A 19,167-nucleotide genomic window follows, 5' to 3' on the forward strand; every position below is an offset into this window, starting at 1 on the left:
GAGCTGATGCTGGTTGTATGCTGGCTGCAGGTGACATCTATAAGGTATGCTGAGACAAAGGTAATCCATATTTCTGACTGATTTGAACTGTCACAGAGAGGCCAGACACCACTTGTATTGTTTGTCCAGGAATTTTTCTCTCCCATACAGGGAGCCCTTAAGTTGGCTGCTGGCTCAGCTGAAAAGGCAGAAAGCAGCCAGCAACCTGGCTCTATTTCCAATGATTCAGGTACTGAAATGGTCCCTAAATTGAAGTGGTGAAGAATTTTGGTTGGGCAAAAGAGGATTGTCCACAGCAACTGTCACCATTATGAGCAATGGTCCTGTGCTGGTAAAGATGGAGACATGACCTGTGTGTAACCTTGGGGGACTGAAAGCTACTCCTGTGCAAATACACCCTAACTGCTTCCAAACCCTCCTACCCTTCCCCATCTGCACTGTCCTGATTTGAGCAGGAATTGGACCTGGGCTCTTGGATGGGAGAGAACTAACATACACAGAAAGCTAATGAGAAATCAAGACTTTGGGATGTGCCTTAGGAGCACAGATGTGAGACCTAACAGACACAGAGCTGCTGATCAACTTCTCATTTCTATTAGTAAATTCATTCACCTACCTTAGATGCGCTGCTTGGAAGGGAGATGTGCCTGCCAAATGGAAAACAAATATAGTTTCTGATGTCTAGGAGAGAAATATGGCTTAGAAAAGAAGCCCCTGTTTTACAGTTTGTAATCAATGTCCATTTCCTTCATCAACTACACTGCAGCTTGCTAATCTTTTGTCTTGAAACATTTACTAGAAAAGAATATCGGTGTGTCACCTCATGTGGCTGCAGTTTCAAGAATAGGGGACTACAAGAATATGCTGGTGCTTGTATGAGAAAGGCATGTATTTTATTGCCTGTTTTGTAGGTAGTATTGTAGCCAGTTAGGGGATTGGCTACATATAGTAGAAACCATTCACAACTAACTTATTTAGGGTAATACAGAAACCTGTTAACACCTTATCAAATTCCAACAACAGAAAATAACTGTTGAAGTAAACAGCTGGGCTCTTACTTCACAAGAGGCTTAGGAAAAGAGAGAGGCTCCCACAATTTACCATATAATAACAAAGAAACCAGAAGGACAGTTCATCTTTTCCTTCAAGACAAAGATTCCATATTCTGCTTGCCTCCTCATTTTGGAGCACATGTAATTCCAGTAGGGTCAGAGACCAAAGCACTCTGTTTTTTCAGTGTTGGGCTGCTTCCAGATATCTCTTACTTGTTTTCCCTACTCAGTCTTGCTCCACTCTTGCTCCAGTGACACGATTACCATTTGGCAGTATTATTTTTTATGAACGTTCTCCATTTGGATCTTCAAGTAGTTTCTGCTTTCCTGAATCCAAGAAAAGAAATCTTCCTGCACTGAGACCCAGTTATGCACTCTCAGAGCACTAGTCCCTGTCCTGGGTTTTCTTTTCCAGGAGCACTAGTGCTCACTTGCATTACTATCAGGACCTGGAACAGCATAATTCTTTTGTAAACTGGTCTGTGAACAACTGATCCTCTGCTCTTGCCAATTACTGATGCTTTGAAATAACAGAGCTGCATGCTTTAGACACATTAAGTGTTAACAATCATGTTAATTTAATACACCAGCTTATTACATGCAGCAAAGGCCCTCCACCAAATGGCTATTTTGTGCTCAAGAAAAACTTTCAATAGAAGCAATGTTGTACATCAGGCTAGGGGCAAAGCAACAGGCTCGGCATGAGGGGAAGATGAAGTAGCACAATACTTGGAAAAAAAGCTCTCCTGTGTTTTCAAGAACACTGAAGTAATCTCCTTGAGGCACAATGACATCTGCTGCCGGAACAATACCACAGGAGTCTCCTTAAGTCTCCTCCATCTTCTCTCTTCATTAACCCAACTTAGGAAGGTACTTCAGGGAGTATACAAGGACTGGGTTTGTAAGCAGTAATTACTCTGTTGTCACTGTTTTTTACCATCTGCTGTCACTGCCTTTACTCTCTATATGTTCCGTAGTCTTACTCTGACCTTGTATGTACTTTAAATGAGAACACGCATACATAAAGTTCAAGCATTTAGAAGAGAATGAAACGTGATTCTCTCTCTCTGGTCCCTCCACCTCAGAACAGAGTAGGTTGGACTCTGGATGTGCCCAGGATCAGTGGTGAATAATCAACACAGTAACCCTGACACTGAAAAGTATGAAGTGCCCTGTATTTCAAAAACAGTTGTGGACATAAAATTTAGCAGTATTTTTATCAATGGTGTTTTTTTCTTACCATTCTGGGTGATTTTTGTTTGTTTTGTTTTTTCTTCCCAGGCTTGCTGGCAGACAGTTTTTTTTCAGGGTTGTTTGAACATGACAGTTGAAGGACCTTACTGGTACAGGGTGACAGAACTGAACTGAGGATGTGACACTAAACATAACTGGATGCTTAACACAGAATGCAAATGTCAGAACAACAGACGTAACATGCAAGGTTTAAACACCCTCCTACAGTGTGGAATGGTCATTGCTACAGAGACCAGCTTCAGGGCAGGTAAGACTGCACTGGGTAAGGGACCCAAAGCAAAAAGGCAGACTTTTTTTTTGCAGCAAAAGCACTGTGATAGTGATGGAGGGCTGGCAGCTTGTGGGCAGGCTGCTGAGCCAGCAGGGGTGGAGCTGGCACTGCCCACTCTTATCTCTTGAGCTTGACCTTGACCCTTTTCTGCTAGGGTGGAAGTTAGCTTCTGCCTATGTAGTGTGCTAGGTGAGATAAAGGTGAAAAAAGGGTGTTACTATCCACTGATAACAGGGAGGGAAGTCTGAGTTTGAGCACAGCCCATGCTACCCATACACTACTGTAGCAGCAAGTATGGGAGCTGGGTCTTGTGGCAGGACAGGTCAGTGTTTTTGTCTTTGCTCAAAAGACCAGCTCTCCTACTGATAGACCCTGAGGCTACGGCTTCAAACATGGTATCTAACAGACAGCAGGCTTGTCTCAAGAAGACTGTAGCAACTCAGACGGAGGGCCTGCCCAGAAATGTGGTGGTTCAGGTCTCTGGCTGCAGGGAGTTCCAAAGCCTGATGCTGCAGTGGGAGGATAGGAAGGATGCCACCTGCATGAGGTGCGAGCAGGTGGATGAGTTGCTCAGCCTGGTGGTAAAGCTTAGGGAGGAGGTAGAAAGATTAAGAACAATCAGAGAGTATGAGTGAGAGATGGACTGATAGTGTGACTCTCTGTGAGAAAGACACAGAGATTGCACCCTCCACCCCCTCCCCCCCTCAAACTGTGGTGGACCCTCTCCCTTGCCATAGTGAATCTGAGAGAGCCAACTTGAGAGGAGAGGAAGAATGGCAGCAGATCCCAGCTTGGTGATGTGGGCAACCCCCATTCCGACCTACCTTGGTTCCCCAGGTGCATCTATGTAATACATCTGAAGCCCTGAAACTAGGGGGTGAGGTGGCTAAGGATGAGGTGTGAGGACTGCCTCCTCTAAGCTTTTCTAAGGAGAGGTGGTCAGCTCCATGCATAAAGACTGCCTCCTCCAGTAAAGAAAGGAAAGTGATAGTCATAGGTGACTGCCTCCTAAGAGGAAATGAGGGCCCAATATGTCAGCCTGCCCCTACCTGTAGGGAGGTGTGCTGCCTCCATGGGGCCTTGGTCAGGGATATTTCTAGGAAACTTCCTAGTCTCATCTGCCCCTCTGATTATTTTCCTCTATTGATAGTTCAGGCCAGCAATGATGAGGTCACTGACAGAAGCCTGAGGACTATAAAAAAAAAAAAGATTTTAGGGGACTGGGGAGGTTAGTTGATGGAGCAGGCATACAAGTAGTATCTGCCTGTATTCCTACAGTGTCTGGGATGTACTCTGAGAGGAGCAGGAAAATCCACTTTATAAACACATGGCTGAGAGGCTGGTGCAAATGCAAGAATCTGGTGGTCTGCCTGGCACCTGGCCTGAGGTCTGCCGATGGGTATCACCTGTCTCAAAGGGGGAAATGGATCTTTGCCCAGGAGCTGACAGGATTTGCAGAGAAGGCTTTAAACTAGATATGAAGGGGGAAAGGGGATAAAGCCAGGCCTGCTAGAGATGAGTCTGGGGGAGAGGTAATGGGTTTAGGGGTGAGGTGAGGGGCTCAGCTGAGGTGCATCTACCTCAATGCACGCAACATGGGCAACAAACAAGAAAAGTTGGACGCCACTGTGCATGCAGCATGCTATGACCTTGTTGTTATTATGGAAACATGGTGGGACTGCTCCCATGACTGGAGTGCTACAAATTAGCTAAAAATTCTTCAGGAAGGATAGGCAAGGGAGGAGGGCTGGTGGTGTGTCTCTCTGTATTAGAGAGTGATGTTACTGAGCTTGTGGCTGGAGATGATAAGGTTGAATCCCAATTGGTAAAGATGAGGGGAAGGACTGACAAGGCAGACATCTTGGTGGGCATCTGCTATAGACCGCCAAACCAGGATGAAGAGACAGATGATGTGTTCGCAATCACCAGCCCTTGTCCTCATGGGGGACTTCAACTTCCCCAACACGTTAGGAATACAACACAGCACAGAAGAAGCAGACTAGGAGGTTTCTGGAGTGTATGGAGGATAACTTTCTAATGCAGTTGGCAAGAGAGCCTATGGGAGAAGCTGCCCCGCTAGACCTGCTGTTGACAAACAGAAGGTCTGGTGGGAGATGTAGAGGTCAGGGGCTGTCTTGGACAGTGACCACGAAATGGTAGAGTTCTTAATTCGTGGTGGAGCCAGGAGGGGGAGCAGCAAAACTGCTACTTGCAACTGGTCACTAGTAGTGTTGCCCAGGGGTCGGTGCTGGGGCCTGTCCTCTTCAGTATCTTTACTGATGACCTGGATGAGGCACTGAGTGCACCCTTTGGATTTTCTAAGCTGCATATCAAGGAGTGCCATTTCTTTATACAGCATACAAGGATTCTGATATTAGCAATAGCTAGTCCACAAAGAAAGAAAAAAAAAAAAAAAAAAGTCATTTTCCAAATAATTTTAAAAAGTAATGTTTTTCTAACTAGAATGTCAGTGAGAAGTACAGCTTGATTCTTCAGGACAGCCTGACCCCAAAGCAGGTTACTACCATAATTTACCAGGGATCACATTATAGAGTGCTGCACCTGAGAACCTCAAAACACTTTCCTCCTTGTTCTGTACAACTTTGTTGTTTTGGGTTTTTTATTTCTTGGATTTTATATAAGTCAAACTTCTTATATCCAGGCTCCAGTTTCTGCTGAGAATTAGGATCCCTATGGTCTCCAGCTCCCCTGGCTCTTTTCACAGCACAACATCTTGAAATTCAGGTTCCCACCAGGCGTTCCACCCAGGAGGAGCATTTAATGATGACGTCAGATGTACCAATACCGGCCTCACCTTGCTCAACACTGGAAAAGACTCAAACAATGAGCAATGGATTATTCAACACACCAACACGTCAGCTCTTTCAGTCTGAGAATAAAGTATCTGACTTCTTTTTTCCTTGTTCTTTCTTGCAATCAGCACCTCCAAACAATGGCTGTCCAAGCTTTAACCCAACCTGGAATCCAACCAGCACTGTGGCCTAGATCAGCTCATGCTGTAGATATTTGCATGGGAGAGATGATAGAATTGAATCTGACAAAATTCATACCGGAAATCTTTGCAAGGAGAAGCAGCTGCCAAAGAAAATATTGAGAACATACAACAAAGTCATGAACAGCTCTAGCTTGCTGTGATAACATCCAGTCTTGGCAGCCAGCAATGGACAAGTTTGAACTGGTGTCTGCTGATTCCAAAGCTCATTGGGGTAAGATCAGAAGGGCTCAGCCAAGTGATGCCAGCTCAGAGCATCGAAGCGTGTTATGCTACTCAGTTTCTAGGCTGTTTCTAACAATGTTTTTACTTTCATTTACCAATAGCACCTGCAGCAAGACTTGAGAACGTTCTGTGAGTTCCTGCTGTGAATGACACAAGCCGAAAGTGAATCACAAGAGCTTCTCCATTTGGGGATGGTGTAAGACCTTTGGAGCTTGAAGGTAGCTCTTCATTTTACAGCCTGCAGTTCACTTCTTTTCCATCGGCTTGCCTTATAGTGCACAAGCTTTTTTGACAGTAATTAAAGGCAGATCTGCCACCTCAGCACACAACGTTGTTTTAGGTGAGTGAATGCAGCATTCCACTGCCTGTCTACCATGAGAATGGCTGAGGTGAGGCCTGCAGCTCAAGATCCTTCCCTCCTCATCTCAAAGGCTAACCTATCTGCTCCAAGACACCTCTGGGTAACGATTGCGTAAGGGCTTCCAGAGCGGGGTACGAACACTGCGGGGCGGTGACTCCTCACACACAAGGTGACCAACGGAAGAAACGAAACCGGCACCTCCTCTACCGCAGCCCCTCCCACCACCGCACACCCGACTCTCGGAGCCCGCTCCGATTGGCCGCTTCTTTTCCCGCGTGACGCGACTGCGGGCGGCGATTGGACGAGGCTCGGCGGCGGGGGCGGGGCGAGACAGCCGCGCGGTTACCGTGGTGACGCGGCCGTGCCCGGAAATGGGAAGGCGGCGGTCGGCGGGCAGCGAGCGGCGGCGGGCGGCAGGTACGTGCGCGGCCCCCCCTGAGAGGCGGGTGCCGGCTGCTCGGGGTGAGCGCTCTCTTAAAGGGCCCGCGGCGGCTGCGTGCCCCTCCGGGAGTGCGGCCTGCGCTTGCGAGATGGCCGGGCCCAGCGACGGCGAGGGGCCCGCGGGGGTCCGACGGGCGACCGGGAGAGAGTGATGGCACCTCGTCGTTGCCCCCGCGGGAGGATGGGGGCAGGGAGAGCGCAGACCGTCTGCATGGTGTCGGACTTCTTCTACCCCAACATGGGCGGCGTGGAAAGCCACATCTATCAGCTGTCCCAGTGCCTCATCGAGCGTGGCCACAAGGTTCTGGTGGTCACCCACGCCTACGGCAGCCGTAAGGGCATCCGCTACCTGACCAACGGGCTGAAGGTGTACTACCTGCCCCTCAGGGTGATGTACAACCAGTCCACCGCCACCACGCTCTTCCACAGCCTGCCTCTGCTCAGGTACATCTTTGTGCGGGAGCGTGTCACCATCGTCCATGCCCACAGCTCCTTCTCAGCCATGGCACATGATGCGCTCTTCCATGCCAAGACCATGGGGCTGCGCACCGTGTTCACTGACCACTCGCTCTTTGGCTTTGCGGACGTCAGCTCGGTGCTCACCAACAAACTTCTGACCGTGTCCCTGTGCGATACCAACCACATCATCTGCGTCTCCTACACCAGTAAGGAGAACACCGTGCTGCGAGCGGCGTTGGACCCCCGCATCGTCTCCGTCATCCCCAATGCTGTGGATCCCACTGATTTCACCCCAGACCCATCCAGGAGGGATGACAGCACCGTAACGATTGTGGTGGTCAGCAGGCTTGTTTACAGAAAAGGTAATGGTAGAAAAAAATGTCCATTGTGTACAACACTCCCATTTGCACATGCTGGATTTAGAGGTGTATTTCTTTTGATATACTGAGATTTGTAAACTAAAATTCATAAAGTGCAAAGCTTGGCTTCTATTACTTTACTACCTTACAGCATCTGGGTATGGGGTCTGCAGCACAAGAAAGGTGTGGAGCGTTTGGATTAGGTCCAGGGGAAACCATGAGTATGCATAAAGGGCTGGAGCACCTCTCCTATGAAGAAAGGCTGAGGGAGTTGGGCTTGTTCAACCTAGAGAAGAGAAAGCTTCTGGGACAACCTCATTGCCTTTCAGCACGTGAGGGGAACTTATAAACAGGAGGGAGAGCATCTTTGTACATGGGCAAATAGTGATAAGACAATGGGGAATGTAGCAGTAGGCTACATCATGATACGTGCTGATACCAAATATAGTAATGGCATGTTCTACATTTTTTGCTCCTAAGTCTAGATTTTCTTAGTGGTATAACTTCTAATATCCAGTACAATAACATCTTGCCTTATATTTTATGTTCTTAGGTATTGATTTGCTTAGTGGTATAATTCCTGAGCTTTGTCAGAAATATCCAGAGTTACATTTCCTAGTCGGAGGAGAAGGACCAAAACGAATTGTACTCGAAGAAGTGCGGGAAAGATACCAGCTACATGACAGGTTTGTTCTGAGCATGTTTATAATCACTGTACTTATGAGGTGGGAAAGACAGCAGCTCCCTGCCCCCCTTCCCTCAAATACTTGAGAAGATGAGAACTACCGAAGGCAAGGTAGAAAGACCAAGTGCTAACTGAGAACTTCCAGAGTTGGACTATGATCTTGCAAGTTGACCTGGTGTGAACCTTGTCTTGAGTCAGAGAAAATCTGAGTTTATCACACTATTAATGTACTTGTAGTATCACTGTGTGGCAAGAACTGTTAGATGGCTACTTTATGTTGCTGGTATCTGTGAGAATGATTGTTAGTAATTCTGGAAACTTCCTCTTTGCCATTGCTTTACTTTATTTTGTTAAACTCTTTAATTTCAGTGGGAAACTCTTCAGGCCAGGACTTATTTACTATGTCTTCCTGTGGTGCTACAGACATGTTCCTTGGATTAAATGTTACCAAATGTTTCCGTCATGTCTGTGAATATATTTCTTTGTTGTTGTTTAACGATATTTTTTTTTATACAGCAAGTATCAGGTTGTTAATTTTCCAGTAACTCAATCAGTAATTCTTTCATCCGCTCCTCTCTGGTATGAAAGATACTTGTTTGTTAGTTATGTTTTTCTTTCTTCTGGTTTCACAGCATCTCTTCAAAGTGATGGTCTTTGATCTTTGCTATTCTAGGTATATACACCTTTTTTTTTTACCTTAGACTTTGATATTGGTCACGCCTCACGCTGAAAATTCAGATAATGTATCTAAACAGAGAAAGGGGAATGAATCTTTGTTATTAATTCTGTGAAGCTGTGTTCTTGTGACGTGCTAGAAGGATCAGACAGTAGTAGTATGAAGGTGGTTGCTCTTAAAAAGAGGCAACGCCTTCTCCACCAACTTTTTTTGGAATATAAGCAAGATGGTCTTGTATTTCTTTATTGTTGATCAAGATTTAAAGAAAATGGAACAAAGGCATCTGTGTTGCTTCTCTCTCTATTTGTGCATACCATTGGAACTCATTTTTCAGTATATATGTGTCTTAGTTTCACCTGGGACGGAATTGCTTTCTTCAGAGTGTCTGGTATGATCTTATGTTTTGTTTCTAGGAGAAAAACAACGCTGATAAGACAGCAGTGTTTATAGGTGCTTCTGAGCACCTGTTGCACAGAACAGCGTTGCACAGAGCCAAGACCATTCTCAGCAAAGGGCCCAAGTAGTAGGGAAGAAAGAGAATTAGGACAGCTGACTTAAACTCGCCAAAGGGATTTCCATACCATATGACATCAAATAGATGGAGCCTTGAAAGGGCTGGGAGGTCATCTCACTCTCTTCAACTGCCTGGGGACTAGCTGAGCATTGTTCGGGGGGGGGGTGGGCACTTGCTTGTGCTTTACTTGCTGTATACATTTGTACATATTTATGCATATATATATAGTCATTACTATTATCCTTTTTCTTTTCTCTTTCTTAGTAAATTGTTGAGATAAAACTTATGAGTTCTGCTTTTGTATCTTCTTTTTCTTTCTGGGATTTGGGAGAGTGAGCAAGTGACTGTGAGGTACCCAGCCACCAGTCAGGTTAAACCACCACAGTGTTTAACATTTTACAGAATTATTACAGTACAAATCTAGTGTTTATTTTGTATTTTTTATTATATACAGGGTACGTCTCCTAGGAGCCTTGGAACACCAGGATGTTAGAGATGTTCTAGTCCAGGGTCACATTTTTCTCAACACTTCCCTCACTGAAGCCTTTTGTATGGCAATTGTGGAAGCAGCAAGCTGTGGTTTACAGGTAAAACAAACAAGCAATCAAAAACCTCAACTATCTAGAATGCATGTATCCATTTCAATCAAAGTTCATGAAACTTGTACAGAGTTAGAAAGACAGACACACTTGCTAACTGTCAGTTTGAATTAACCACACTATCTCTTCACAATGTTACTGTGTATGTACTGCTTTACAGATTGAAGGGTAGTTTATGTTCATGAAGACTTACTCTGACTTTGCTTAATGAGGAGCTCCTGAAAAATGTCTTACTGGTCAGCTGGACATATTAAATTATCAAACTAAACCATTGTTTAATGACTCTTTTCCCTCTGAATCAAGGTCTGACATATAGTGTCTTGCTTCAGTTCAGTGCAGGGATTCAAGATAAGAAGAGAAAGGAGACACTAGAGCAATCACACTAGAAGCTAATTCTGGCTAATAGATAGGTCATTTTACACATTGACAACTAAAAGAAAGTTAACAGCTTTAAAGAGCTGAGGTCCTCACATTAAAATCTGACGAAACTTTTTTAATGGCGAACTGTTGAGGTATCTAATGGTTTAACCCAACAGGTAGCTAAGCTCTAGTGGGATGGGGAAAAAGGTAAAACTTCTGAGTGAGGATAAAGATTGTTGAATGGGAAAGAAAAAGGGGAAAATAAAAAAATACAAAGTGATATACATTGCCAGTCTTGCAGCAATGGTTGGCCCCCTCTACATCCCCTGTGCTTTATTCATAGAATCATAGAATCACCAAGGTTGGAAAAGACCTAAAAAATCATCCAGTCTAACTGTTCACCTATTACCAATAGCTCCCACTAAACCATGTCCCTCAACACAACATCCAGTCTTTCCTTGAACACCCCCAGGATCGGTGACTCCACCACCTCCTTGGGCAGTCCAAAGGGTGCCTGACCACCCTTTCTGAGAAGTAATACTTCCTAATGTCCAGAATGTCTATTGTTCAGGATGATGTCATATGGTATGAAATATCAAATATTTTGGCCATTTTGGGTCAGCTGTCTTGATTTTTGTCCTCTCCTACCTTCTTATGTACATCCCTCTCCTTGCTAGTAGGGCAGAATGAGAAGCTGAAGAGTCACTGGCTTAGTTTAAACACTCCTCAGAAACAATGTGTGTGTTATCAGTGTTATTTTTCCTCTTAAATCTAAGTATGGCGCCATACCAGTGACTAGTAGAAAAATTAACTCTATCCAAACTGAAACCAAGACACTAGTATACAAGAAGTGCAGAAAATAAAAGGGACTCCCCCCTTCTTCCACTCCAACATTCTTTCATAGTAATAGTACTAATTTGTGGCATTCATTCCTTGATCATCTGTTTTCCACTCTGGTGGCTGGGAAGTTCTGTGGTTTTCTTACAGTTGCCTGCTAGAAGTGGTTAGAGAACACAAGTCGTAGTAATTCCTGATTTATCATTAAAAATAATTCAGATTACTGAACTTTTAAAGAAATTCTTGTAAAGGTTCACCCTAGAAACCATAAATGGAAGGAAGATGAGGTAAAACTACTATCTACAAGTAGAGACAACCCGTTTTGTGAGGGTCTATGGAGAAGAGGTTGAACAGACCTAGTTTTGTGAGAAACAACTTTTGGAAAAATGCATCCTTAATCACTTGCTGGATCATCTTCTGTCTTGACATGTTATCAAATAATTCTAAACATCATTAAAAGCAATTTGTTGTACTAGGTCTTCTCTAGGGCCTTTACCTTCAGTTATCATGCAGGTAAAACTCCCAAAATAAGGCATCAATCTTGGTGCCTTCATGGCAACCAGTCAATGTATTGTGGGGTGTTTTTTTTTTTTGTTTTTTTAATTTATCTTTGTGATAATGTTGCATCTAAGCAGGGAAACAGCCCTATCATCACTGTATTTTATTGTTATGCAGCATACGTAGTAATTCTTTTGTTTCTTTCTAAGGTTGTGAGTACAAGAGTTGGTGGGATTCCTGAGGTGCTTCCAGAAAATCTAATTATTTTATGTGAACCTTCTGTGAAGTCTTTGTGTGATGGACTTGAGAAGGCAATTGCCCAGCTCAGATCAGGAAAACTACCATCTCCAGAAAGCATTCATAATAAAGTGAAGACATTTTATACGTGGAGAAATGTAGCAGAGAGAACTGAAAAAGTACGTATAACCACTTCTTCTTTAATTCTCTTAAAGTATTATTTTTTTTTCCTATGACATAGCACTAATAACTATTCAGAAGAATAGCCTAGATCTTTAGTTACGTTTCTACTTGTATATCTTTTTTCCAGAGTCTTCATAGTAACTCTTGTGGCATAACTGGCAAACGTGCTGCATAAGATTTATGAAAAGGAAAAGAGTTCATGACACAGTTTTGTCTGTGATATGCTAATGAGTGTTTTAAAATGAGGAGACGAGTGGTAACTTAATGTCAGCAGACATATCTGAATATACATGAGCTATGGATGTAATGAAAATAAATTACCATGCTTTTGAAGTCGTATTTCAGAATTAAAATTGTGCTTCAGTGGGAAAACTCACTCATTAATAAAGAGAGTTAACCGCAATAATTTATTCACTCCTGTGAAGATCTGTCATTTCTGGCTTCAGCCCCTATGTTTTGGACAAGAATGGCTGGAACACATATGTCTTAATTACTTTGTACTGTTACTTAGATAAATGTCTTATAAACCTCCCTGAAGAAGTTTCCAATACAATGTCTTTATCTGATCTTTACCAAATACGGTCAGTAAAACTTATCTTATGATTTTTTTAACTGCAAACAACATTTCAGTTGCAAAGTTTTTATATAAGCCAGCCTAGGTTTCAGCTACTTTTGTAACCATTCCTTAAGACATGAAGCCAAAGTCTGTAAATGGAAATGTTATAACTGAGAGAAGGACACATTGAGCTTAAGTTGCACAAAGGACGGTTGTTTGTTAGCTCATTGCTAATGTATTTGTAGGATGAAATCTGCAGTGTTTGCAACAACAAAGATCTTTTGTATAATTTGAGACTCGAGTTGTGTATAGTAGGTCCCTGAAAACATTTTTCTGGTTTATGAAACTACATTGGGTGTAAAATAAATAACTATATTGTGATAAGAGTAGTAAAGCACTGGAACTGGTTGCCCAGAGAGGTGGTGGATATCTAGTCCCTGGAGACATTCAGGGCTGGGTTGGACAGGGCTCTGAGCACCCTGATGTAGCTGTAGGTGTCCCTGTTCATTGCAGGGGAGGTAGACTAGGTGGCCTTTAAGGGTCCCTTCCAACTCAAGCCATTCTGTGATTCTATGAATCACAGGACTAACTATATAATGTATGATTTTATATATATGTTGTCATTAATAGCATGTATTTTGATATTCATTAAATTTTATCATAGTAGTGTTTCCTTAATTAAAAAAGAGTTGTCTGTTCTGGTTTACTTACAGGGACTCTCTATCTTTTCTCTTCTTAGGTGTATGAGAGGGTTGCAGATGAAGTGGTTTTACCAATGGATGAGAGACTGGACAGACTAATATCTCACTGTGGCCCAGTGACTGGGTATATTTTTGCTCTTTTTGCTGTTCTGAACTTCCTTTTCTTGTTGTTTCTGAGGTGGATGACTCCAGATTCCATTATTGATGTTGCAATAGATGCCACAGGTCCTAATGGTGCATGGACTAAACAGTATTTTGGGGGGAAAAGAGGAAGAGTTAAAGAAGAACCTCCAAGCTCCAAAAATGCACAAATGGAAAGAAAGAACACAGCAGTCCCTAGAGGTTTTAAGGCTTGCTGATAGATGTTACTACTTAAATTCTTAAGTTTCTTTCTGGAATTCTTTGAAAGAAACTTAATTAAAATGTACTACCTCAATTTAGGACTAGTTTTGAGTTCTTGAAAGTATATGAACATCACTTTGCACTTAAAGCCGAGGGAGAACATGGATTTTTATGTGTCAAGAGCCTTTGAGACAAAAAATATTATTTTTTTCTCTGTAAATTGAATATTACAGACAGTGAGTATAAGCTGTTGTGGTATTTTAAAAAGCAAAACAGAAAAAAACATTAGTTTATTGTAATTTCCATCAACTCCTCATAATTACAGTGATTTTTGAGACCTATCTAAGCAAAACGTACCTTTTCTTTCCTGAGATGAAAATGGCACTTGAAAATCCTCATAAATTAGTTATTGCTCTGGAGTTCCTTATGACTTTGAATTCATTGTTACCATAGAAATTTCAGTGATGTAGTTCTAGCAATTGTGTCCCAAGTGACAGTGTTTTGCCTGCACAGCCTTCTACTTTTGAAGTCCTTTCATGAAATGAGAAAACTGGATTATCCTGTTGTGAAAACTCCATAATGAGTTTTTGGTATTTTCAGAATGGCTGAATTTGTCCTCCCAACCTACACATAAGAAAGTGATTATTATTATTTTTTCCTTAAAATACTTGGGTAGCTTTTTTAAAAAATACAAAGGTGAAGGAATGATATTGCTTAGTGATTAGCATAATTTAATGTAGCCTTCAGAACCAGCTCAGGCCTGAAAACACCTCCAGCAGACTATGCCAAAGCATAAATTAATGTCTGTATGCGTGTGTGCGTAAGTGTGCGTGAATGAAAGAGAGAAATCTGTGTGAACTTACCAAGCCTTAACAAGCACCATCCTACTCTTATTTATTATTATTATTATTCCACTTTCCATTCTTCTGCTTTTTATGTAAGTGGCATTGCAGTCTCTGGGAGGGACAGTGTTAGCGTGCGTGATTTCACTGAGACCACGCCAGAAGCACTGTCAGACAGGTTCTGCAAGTTAAATCCAGAGAGAAGGCATCCCTTCAGTGGGAGTAACCAGTAGGTAGGCTTTTCATGAGGGGGGTGGGAGTGGGGAGGAAGTTCATTGTACCTGTTAGCTGTAAGTAATTCCTAATTGGAACAGCAGAACATGCAGATGTGAGAGGAGGCAAACGTCACTGATGTCAGATGACCATCGAAATACCCCTGCCTAATGCACAGGCCTGATTTCTTTTTCAACTGAAAAACTGATGATTTTTTATTTTTGACCCTAAGTATTATGTGGTGTTGGACATGGCATTAGTGTTAAAATAGTGCAATATGAAAATAATTCTTTTCAAACCCTTGAAGGGTAGTATTAGAAACACAGCTTGTGTCAGCGTCATCTTCCTTCCCTAGCGATAATGTACTCTAACTGACATTTGATAATTTCAATGACCATATATTCACAAAACTTGGAAATATTGTATGAAATACACGTTACTTACAAAGTATGTTCTTTTAATAGAATTTTTTAGCTTTTGATACATAATGTAAAATATGCATTGTCTTACAACTTGAATCTTTCAAACTCTACGTTAAGGGTGGAGTTCAGTTCACCCTAATGGTGCCACATGTTATGGTAAATAATGGGTGGAGATAAGGTAATGTTTTACTTACAAAAGTTAGTTACTTCTTTTTTAACAACAACATTCTACTTTATAGCAACTCTTTAAAAATACTGACTATCATTCCAGGAAGATATTATGCTATTTTTTTAATAATATTTTATTGATTCTGGTTTGTTTCGTTTTGTTTCCCACAGCAGCTACAAAAGCAGATGTAATTTTTCAATAGGATTGTAAGAATCTATTCAAAATAATTCTATTTTTTCTTTTGAGGAGCATTGTGTATTTATAACATAATAAAACAGTTCATCCAAACGTTTATTTCTTTTTTTTGATAAAGAGTTGGTATTTTTCATTAATATGTGGAAACATAGAAAGTACAGAAATATGACACATACTGCTGCTTGCCATCATTTATGGATGGGTTTATAATGATGACTAAAACATGTTTTGCGCAAGCAAAACTATTTAAGCCATAACTGGTTTTACTACACATACACTGTTTCCCAATTGCATGTAACTCTTTGGAGGGCTGATTTATTTATCTATCTTGTGCAGTAGAGCAAGGGGTGATGTCACCATCACTCAACCATATACAGCGTTGAAAAGCAGCAGCAAATGAAATGGAAAACTTTATTTAAAGTAATCACAATACCAAGAGATTGAGCAGAGAGAGTTATTTTATTCATTTCTAAACACATATTCCTAAAATACAATTTAATAAAGCTAAAATGTTTCGATTATGGTTGTGAGCAAAGTTGGAGCACTGTGAAATACTAAGAAAGTGTTACCAAATAGGGAGTGGTACTCAGTAACATCTTGCATAGAGCAAAGCCTCCTGCTTGGAGGAGGAGGGAACGCCCCAAGCCCTTCTATATAGAAGCTTAATTGCCTTCCTTCGTAGAAGGGACTACATAGCTTACCCAGGAGTGTTTTGAACTACTTTATTTTAGTGATGTAAATTTTGCATTGATCCTTATTAAAATTCTATCCCACAGATACAAGGAGAAGTTGTGTTTCCAATACATTATTTGCAGACACGGTGAAGTATAGACTGCATGTTGATAGTTGAAAATTGTGTGTTAAACCAGAGCAAGTATCAAGTGAAGTGTGAATGTAGGATTTGCCTTTTAGATTGTGTTTTAGAGGATATGGATAGATCTGGAAGAAGATATCTGCACTGGAATGAGCATATTTTTTTTCGTGATCAAGCTTTTCTTCATCTTTAACAAATAAACTTATTTTTTCTCCTTTTGATATTTATGTTTGCTAGTCCTTTTATTCATATGCACTTAGGCTCATTAATTGTAAAACTGCATCTTTTTATGATGCTTCAGTTACACACAAACTCACTGTAAACAAAGGTAAGAATGACCCATCCTAAAAGTATTTCACAAATGTTTTTATTAAATATCAATTTTAAATACTTTTAATATGTTGCTTGACTTGCTATTGTTAAACTACTCTTGCCATATTTGCTCTGGATCTTTCACGACACCCAGAAGTACATTGGCTTCTATAGTTTTTCTAGTTGTTCTTGCATTGACACAGTCACTTGGATGAATCGTAGAACAATGAAATCACTCAGGTTGGAAAAGACCTTAAAGATCATCGAGTCCAACCACAACCTAGCCATACTACCCTAACTAACAACCCTCCGCTAAATCGTGTCCCTGAGCACCACATACAAACAGTTTTTAAACACATCCAGGGATGGTGACTCAACCCCAGGAGGGCCCTGGGGAGCCTATTCCAGTGTTTTACTACCCTTTCTGTAAAGAAGTTTTCCCTGATATACAACCTAAACCTCCCCTGGTGCAACTTGAGGCCATTTCCTTTTGTCCTGTCACCAGTGAGAAGAGACAAGCCCCGCTCTCACTGTAAGTACCTTTCAGATACTGGAAGAGAGCAATAAGGTCTCCCCACAGCCTCCTCTTCCCTAGACTAAACAGCCTCAGTTTCTTCAGTCTCTCCTCATAGTGTAAGTTCTCCAAGCTCTTCACAAGCCTTGATATCCTTCTTTAGACCTGCTCTAGCACCTCAATGTCCTTTCTGTACTGAGGTGCCCAAAACTGAACAACAGTGCTTGAGGCAAGGCCTCACCGATGCCGAGTACAGGAGCAGAATGACTTCCCTAGTCCTGCTCACCACACCATTCTTGATACAAGCCACGATGCCATTGGCCTTCTTGGCCACCTGGACACACTGAAAGGGATATATTTTTTGTTGAAAAATAAAGCCGAGAGCAAGGTGCTGTTTTACACCTGAATCTACAGTTCTTGTGAACCTAACAGGATTATTTTCACATTCTGACTTGTTTCAGCACTGACTTACCTCCAGTGGTAATGTTTCTGTGGGATTTATTGAACATTACCATGTATAAACTGGTCGTGTAGTATATGCTGGTTATTTAAGCTTGTTTAATCAGGAGTGACTGGTGGAATCTGTCTAGAGGGTGAGTCATCCTGTGCTAGCATAGGTGTTGGAGGCAGATAGGAGGATACTAGTTACCAGCTGGAATTCCTGGTCATCCTGCCTGGACAGTAGAGGTTTAGATAACCAGAATATATGTGGTGCAATGGGCTATGGGTAGGTGAGATTAATCCTGCATCTCCTTGATGAGAACAGTGAGTCAGTACATATAACCCTTTCTAAAAGCTGGAATGTTGTAACTGTGCTATCTAAGGATGCAAATAAGATAATGGTTGCATGGGAAGTGATATGATTTATTAGATCTCTAGTATGTATTCTTGTGCTGGTCTATTCCCTTAGATATAATGTGTCTGTGGCTGTTTTTTCTTTTTCCTTTTCTATTTTCTTTTTCTTTTTCTTTTCCTTTTTCTTTTTTTTTTTTTTCTCCCAATTATCTTACTAATTAATAATGTTACTCAAACTCACAATTAGAAATATCAGAAAGACTGTCAAGCAAAATAATAGACTTCTCTTTTAATTTTTTTTTAGGAGGTTCGTTCCTCTCTAATCTTCATTTCCTTGCCAAACTCCTCAGGTCATACCTGACATATTTCTTACAGCTAAAGTTAAGGTGACCCATAATGAAAAAGAGTTCTAAGTCAGACTGTTTTTTCTTTTGTGTTCTTTCCTTGAAGGCTTTTACATTAAAGATAGATATATAAAAATTAACTTTCCAATTCTTCAAGCTAAACTATTCACTCACCACATCATGACAGTCATATTGAAGCATTAACTTATCTGCTGGATATTCTGATTTGTTAATTTGTCAGTCACTCTTACAGAAGACTGTTGTGGGTTAGGCATCGTGCTGAATTTCTCAGTGAGGGATGCTTTTCCTACCAAGTGCTGACTTGTTCAGTTCAGTCCTGCAGCCTATGGATAAGTTGCCCAATCCATCCCATTCAAAACACAGCACAGTGATACTGCCCAAAGCAGTGAGGGAGGAACATTTCCTGTTTCTGTACTGTGGTTGCTTTTCCTTTGTGTAACATCTCTTGCAGTGCCCATCTTTTGTTGCTCACCTTCCTCCTTCCTTTAGTTTTGTAAATGCCAGATGTTTCTGAGTGATTGTGCCAGATCTTGCTATTGCTTATCTGACTACCACCTTCGTCTGCATCAGTGCTTCCCACTGTGCTGTTTAGCTGCCTTCTTAATGATGACTTTTTAATTTCAATCCAGAAGGGTTCTTATATGCAAGAGATTACACGAGTTTTTCTCAAATGACTTCATCATTTAACTCAAGTCTTTCGGTTGTGCTGTTCTGAAGCCAGTGGGGTGAATTTTCTGCTATAGAAATGAATCTTGTCCTTCTGGGTAGTCATTTTTATTGTGTTCATGTTGTTTTAGACAACCTAGAGAGCTTATCATTGTTACGAGGACTTCACACTCCTTCAGGGTAAGGAGAATTTCAGCAGAAATTATCTGATCTCCAGTTTCTTGTATTTTTCTGTAG

General features: G+C 41.7%; 1 protein-coding gene across 1 annotated transcript; it reads left to right on the forward strand.

Moving 5' to 3' along the window:
- The first annotated feature begins 6,548 nt into the window (after nucleotides 1-6,548).
- On the forward strand, nucleotides 6,549-16,403 carry PIGA (phosphatidylinositol glycan anchor biosynthesis class A). Its single transcript, XM_072344060.1, has 5 exons — nucleotides 6,549-7,438; nucleotides 7,989-8,121; nucleotides 9,765-9,897; nucleotides 11,814-12,020; nucleotides 13,320-16,403. The coding sequence occupies exons 1-5, from the start codon at nucleotides 6,769-6,771 to the stop codon at nucleotides 13,638-13,640; spliced, it is 1,464 nt and encodes a 487-aa protein (XP_072200161.1). The 5' UTR covers nucleotides 6,549-6,768; the 3' UTR covers nucleotides 13,641-16,403.
- The last annotated feature ends 2,764 nt before the right edge of the window (nucleotides 16,404-19,167 follow it).

This window comes from Excalfactoria chinensis, chromosome 1, assembly GCF_039878825.1.
Source record: "Excalfactoria chinensis isolate bCotChi1 chromosome 1, bCotChi1.hap2, whole genome shotgun sequence".
Lineage (NCBI taxonomy): Eukaryota > Metazoa > Chordata > Aves > Galliformes > Phasianidae > Excalfactoria > Excalfactoria chinensis.

Excerpts from the sequence above, each read along its gene's own strand:
- PIGA (XM_072344060.1), top strand. The coding sequence starts at position 6,769 with ATGGCACCTCGTCGTTGCCCCCGCGGGAGGATGGGGGCAGGGAGAGCG. Across the intron at positions 7,439-7,988 it reads CAGGCTTGTTTACAGAAAAG|GTATTGATTTGCTTAGTGGT; the intron begins GTAATGGTAGAA and ends TTATGTTCTTAG. Across the intron at positions 8,122-9,764 it reads AGATACCAGCTACATGACAG|GGTACGTCTCCTAGGAGCCT; the intron begins GTTTGTTCTGAG and ends TATTATATACAG.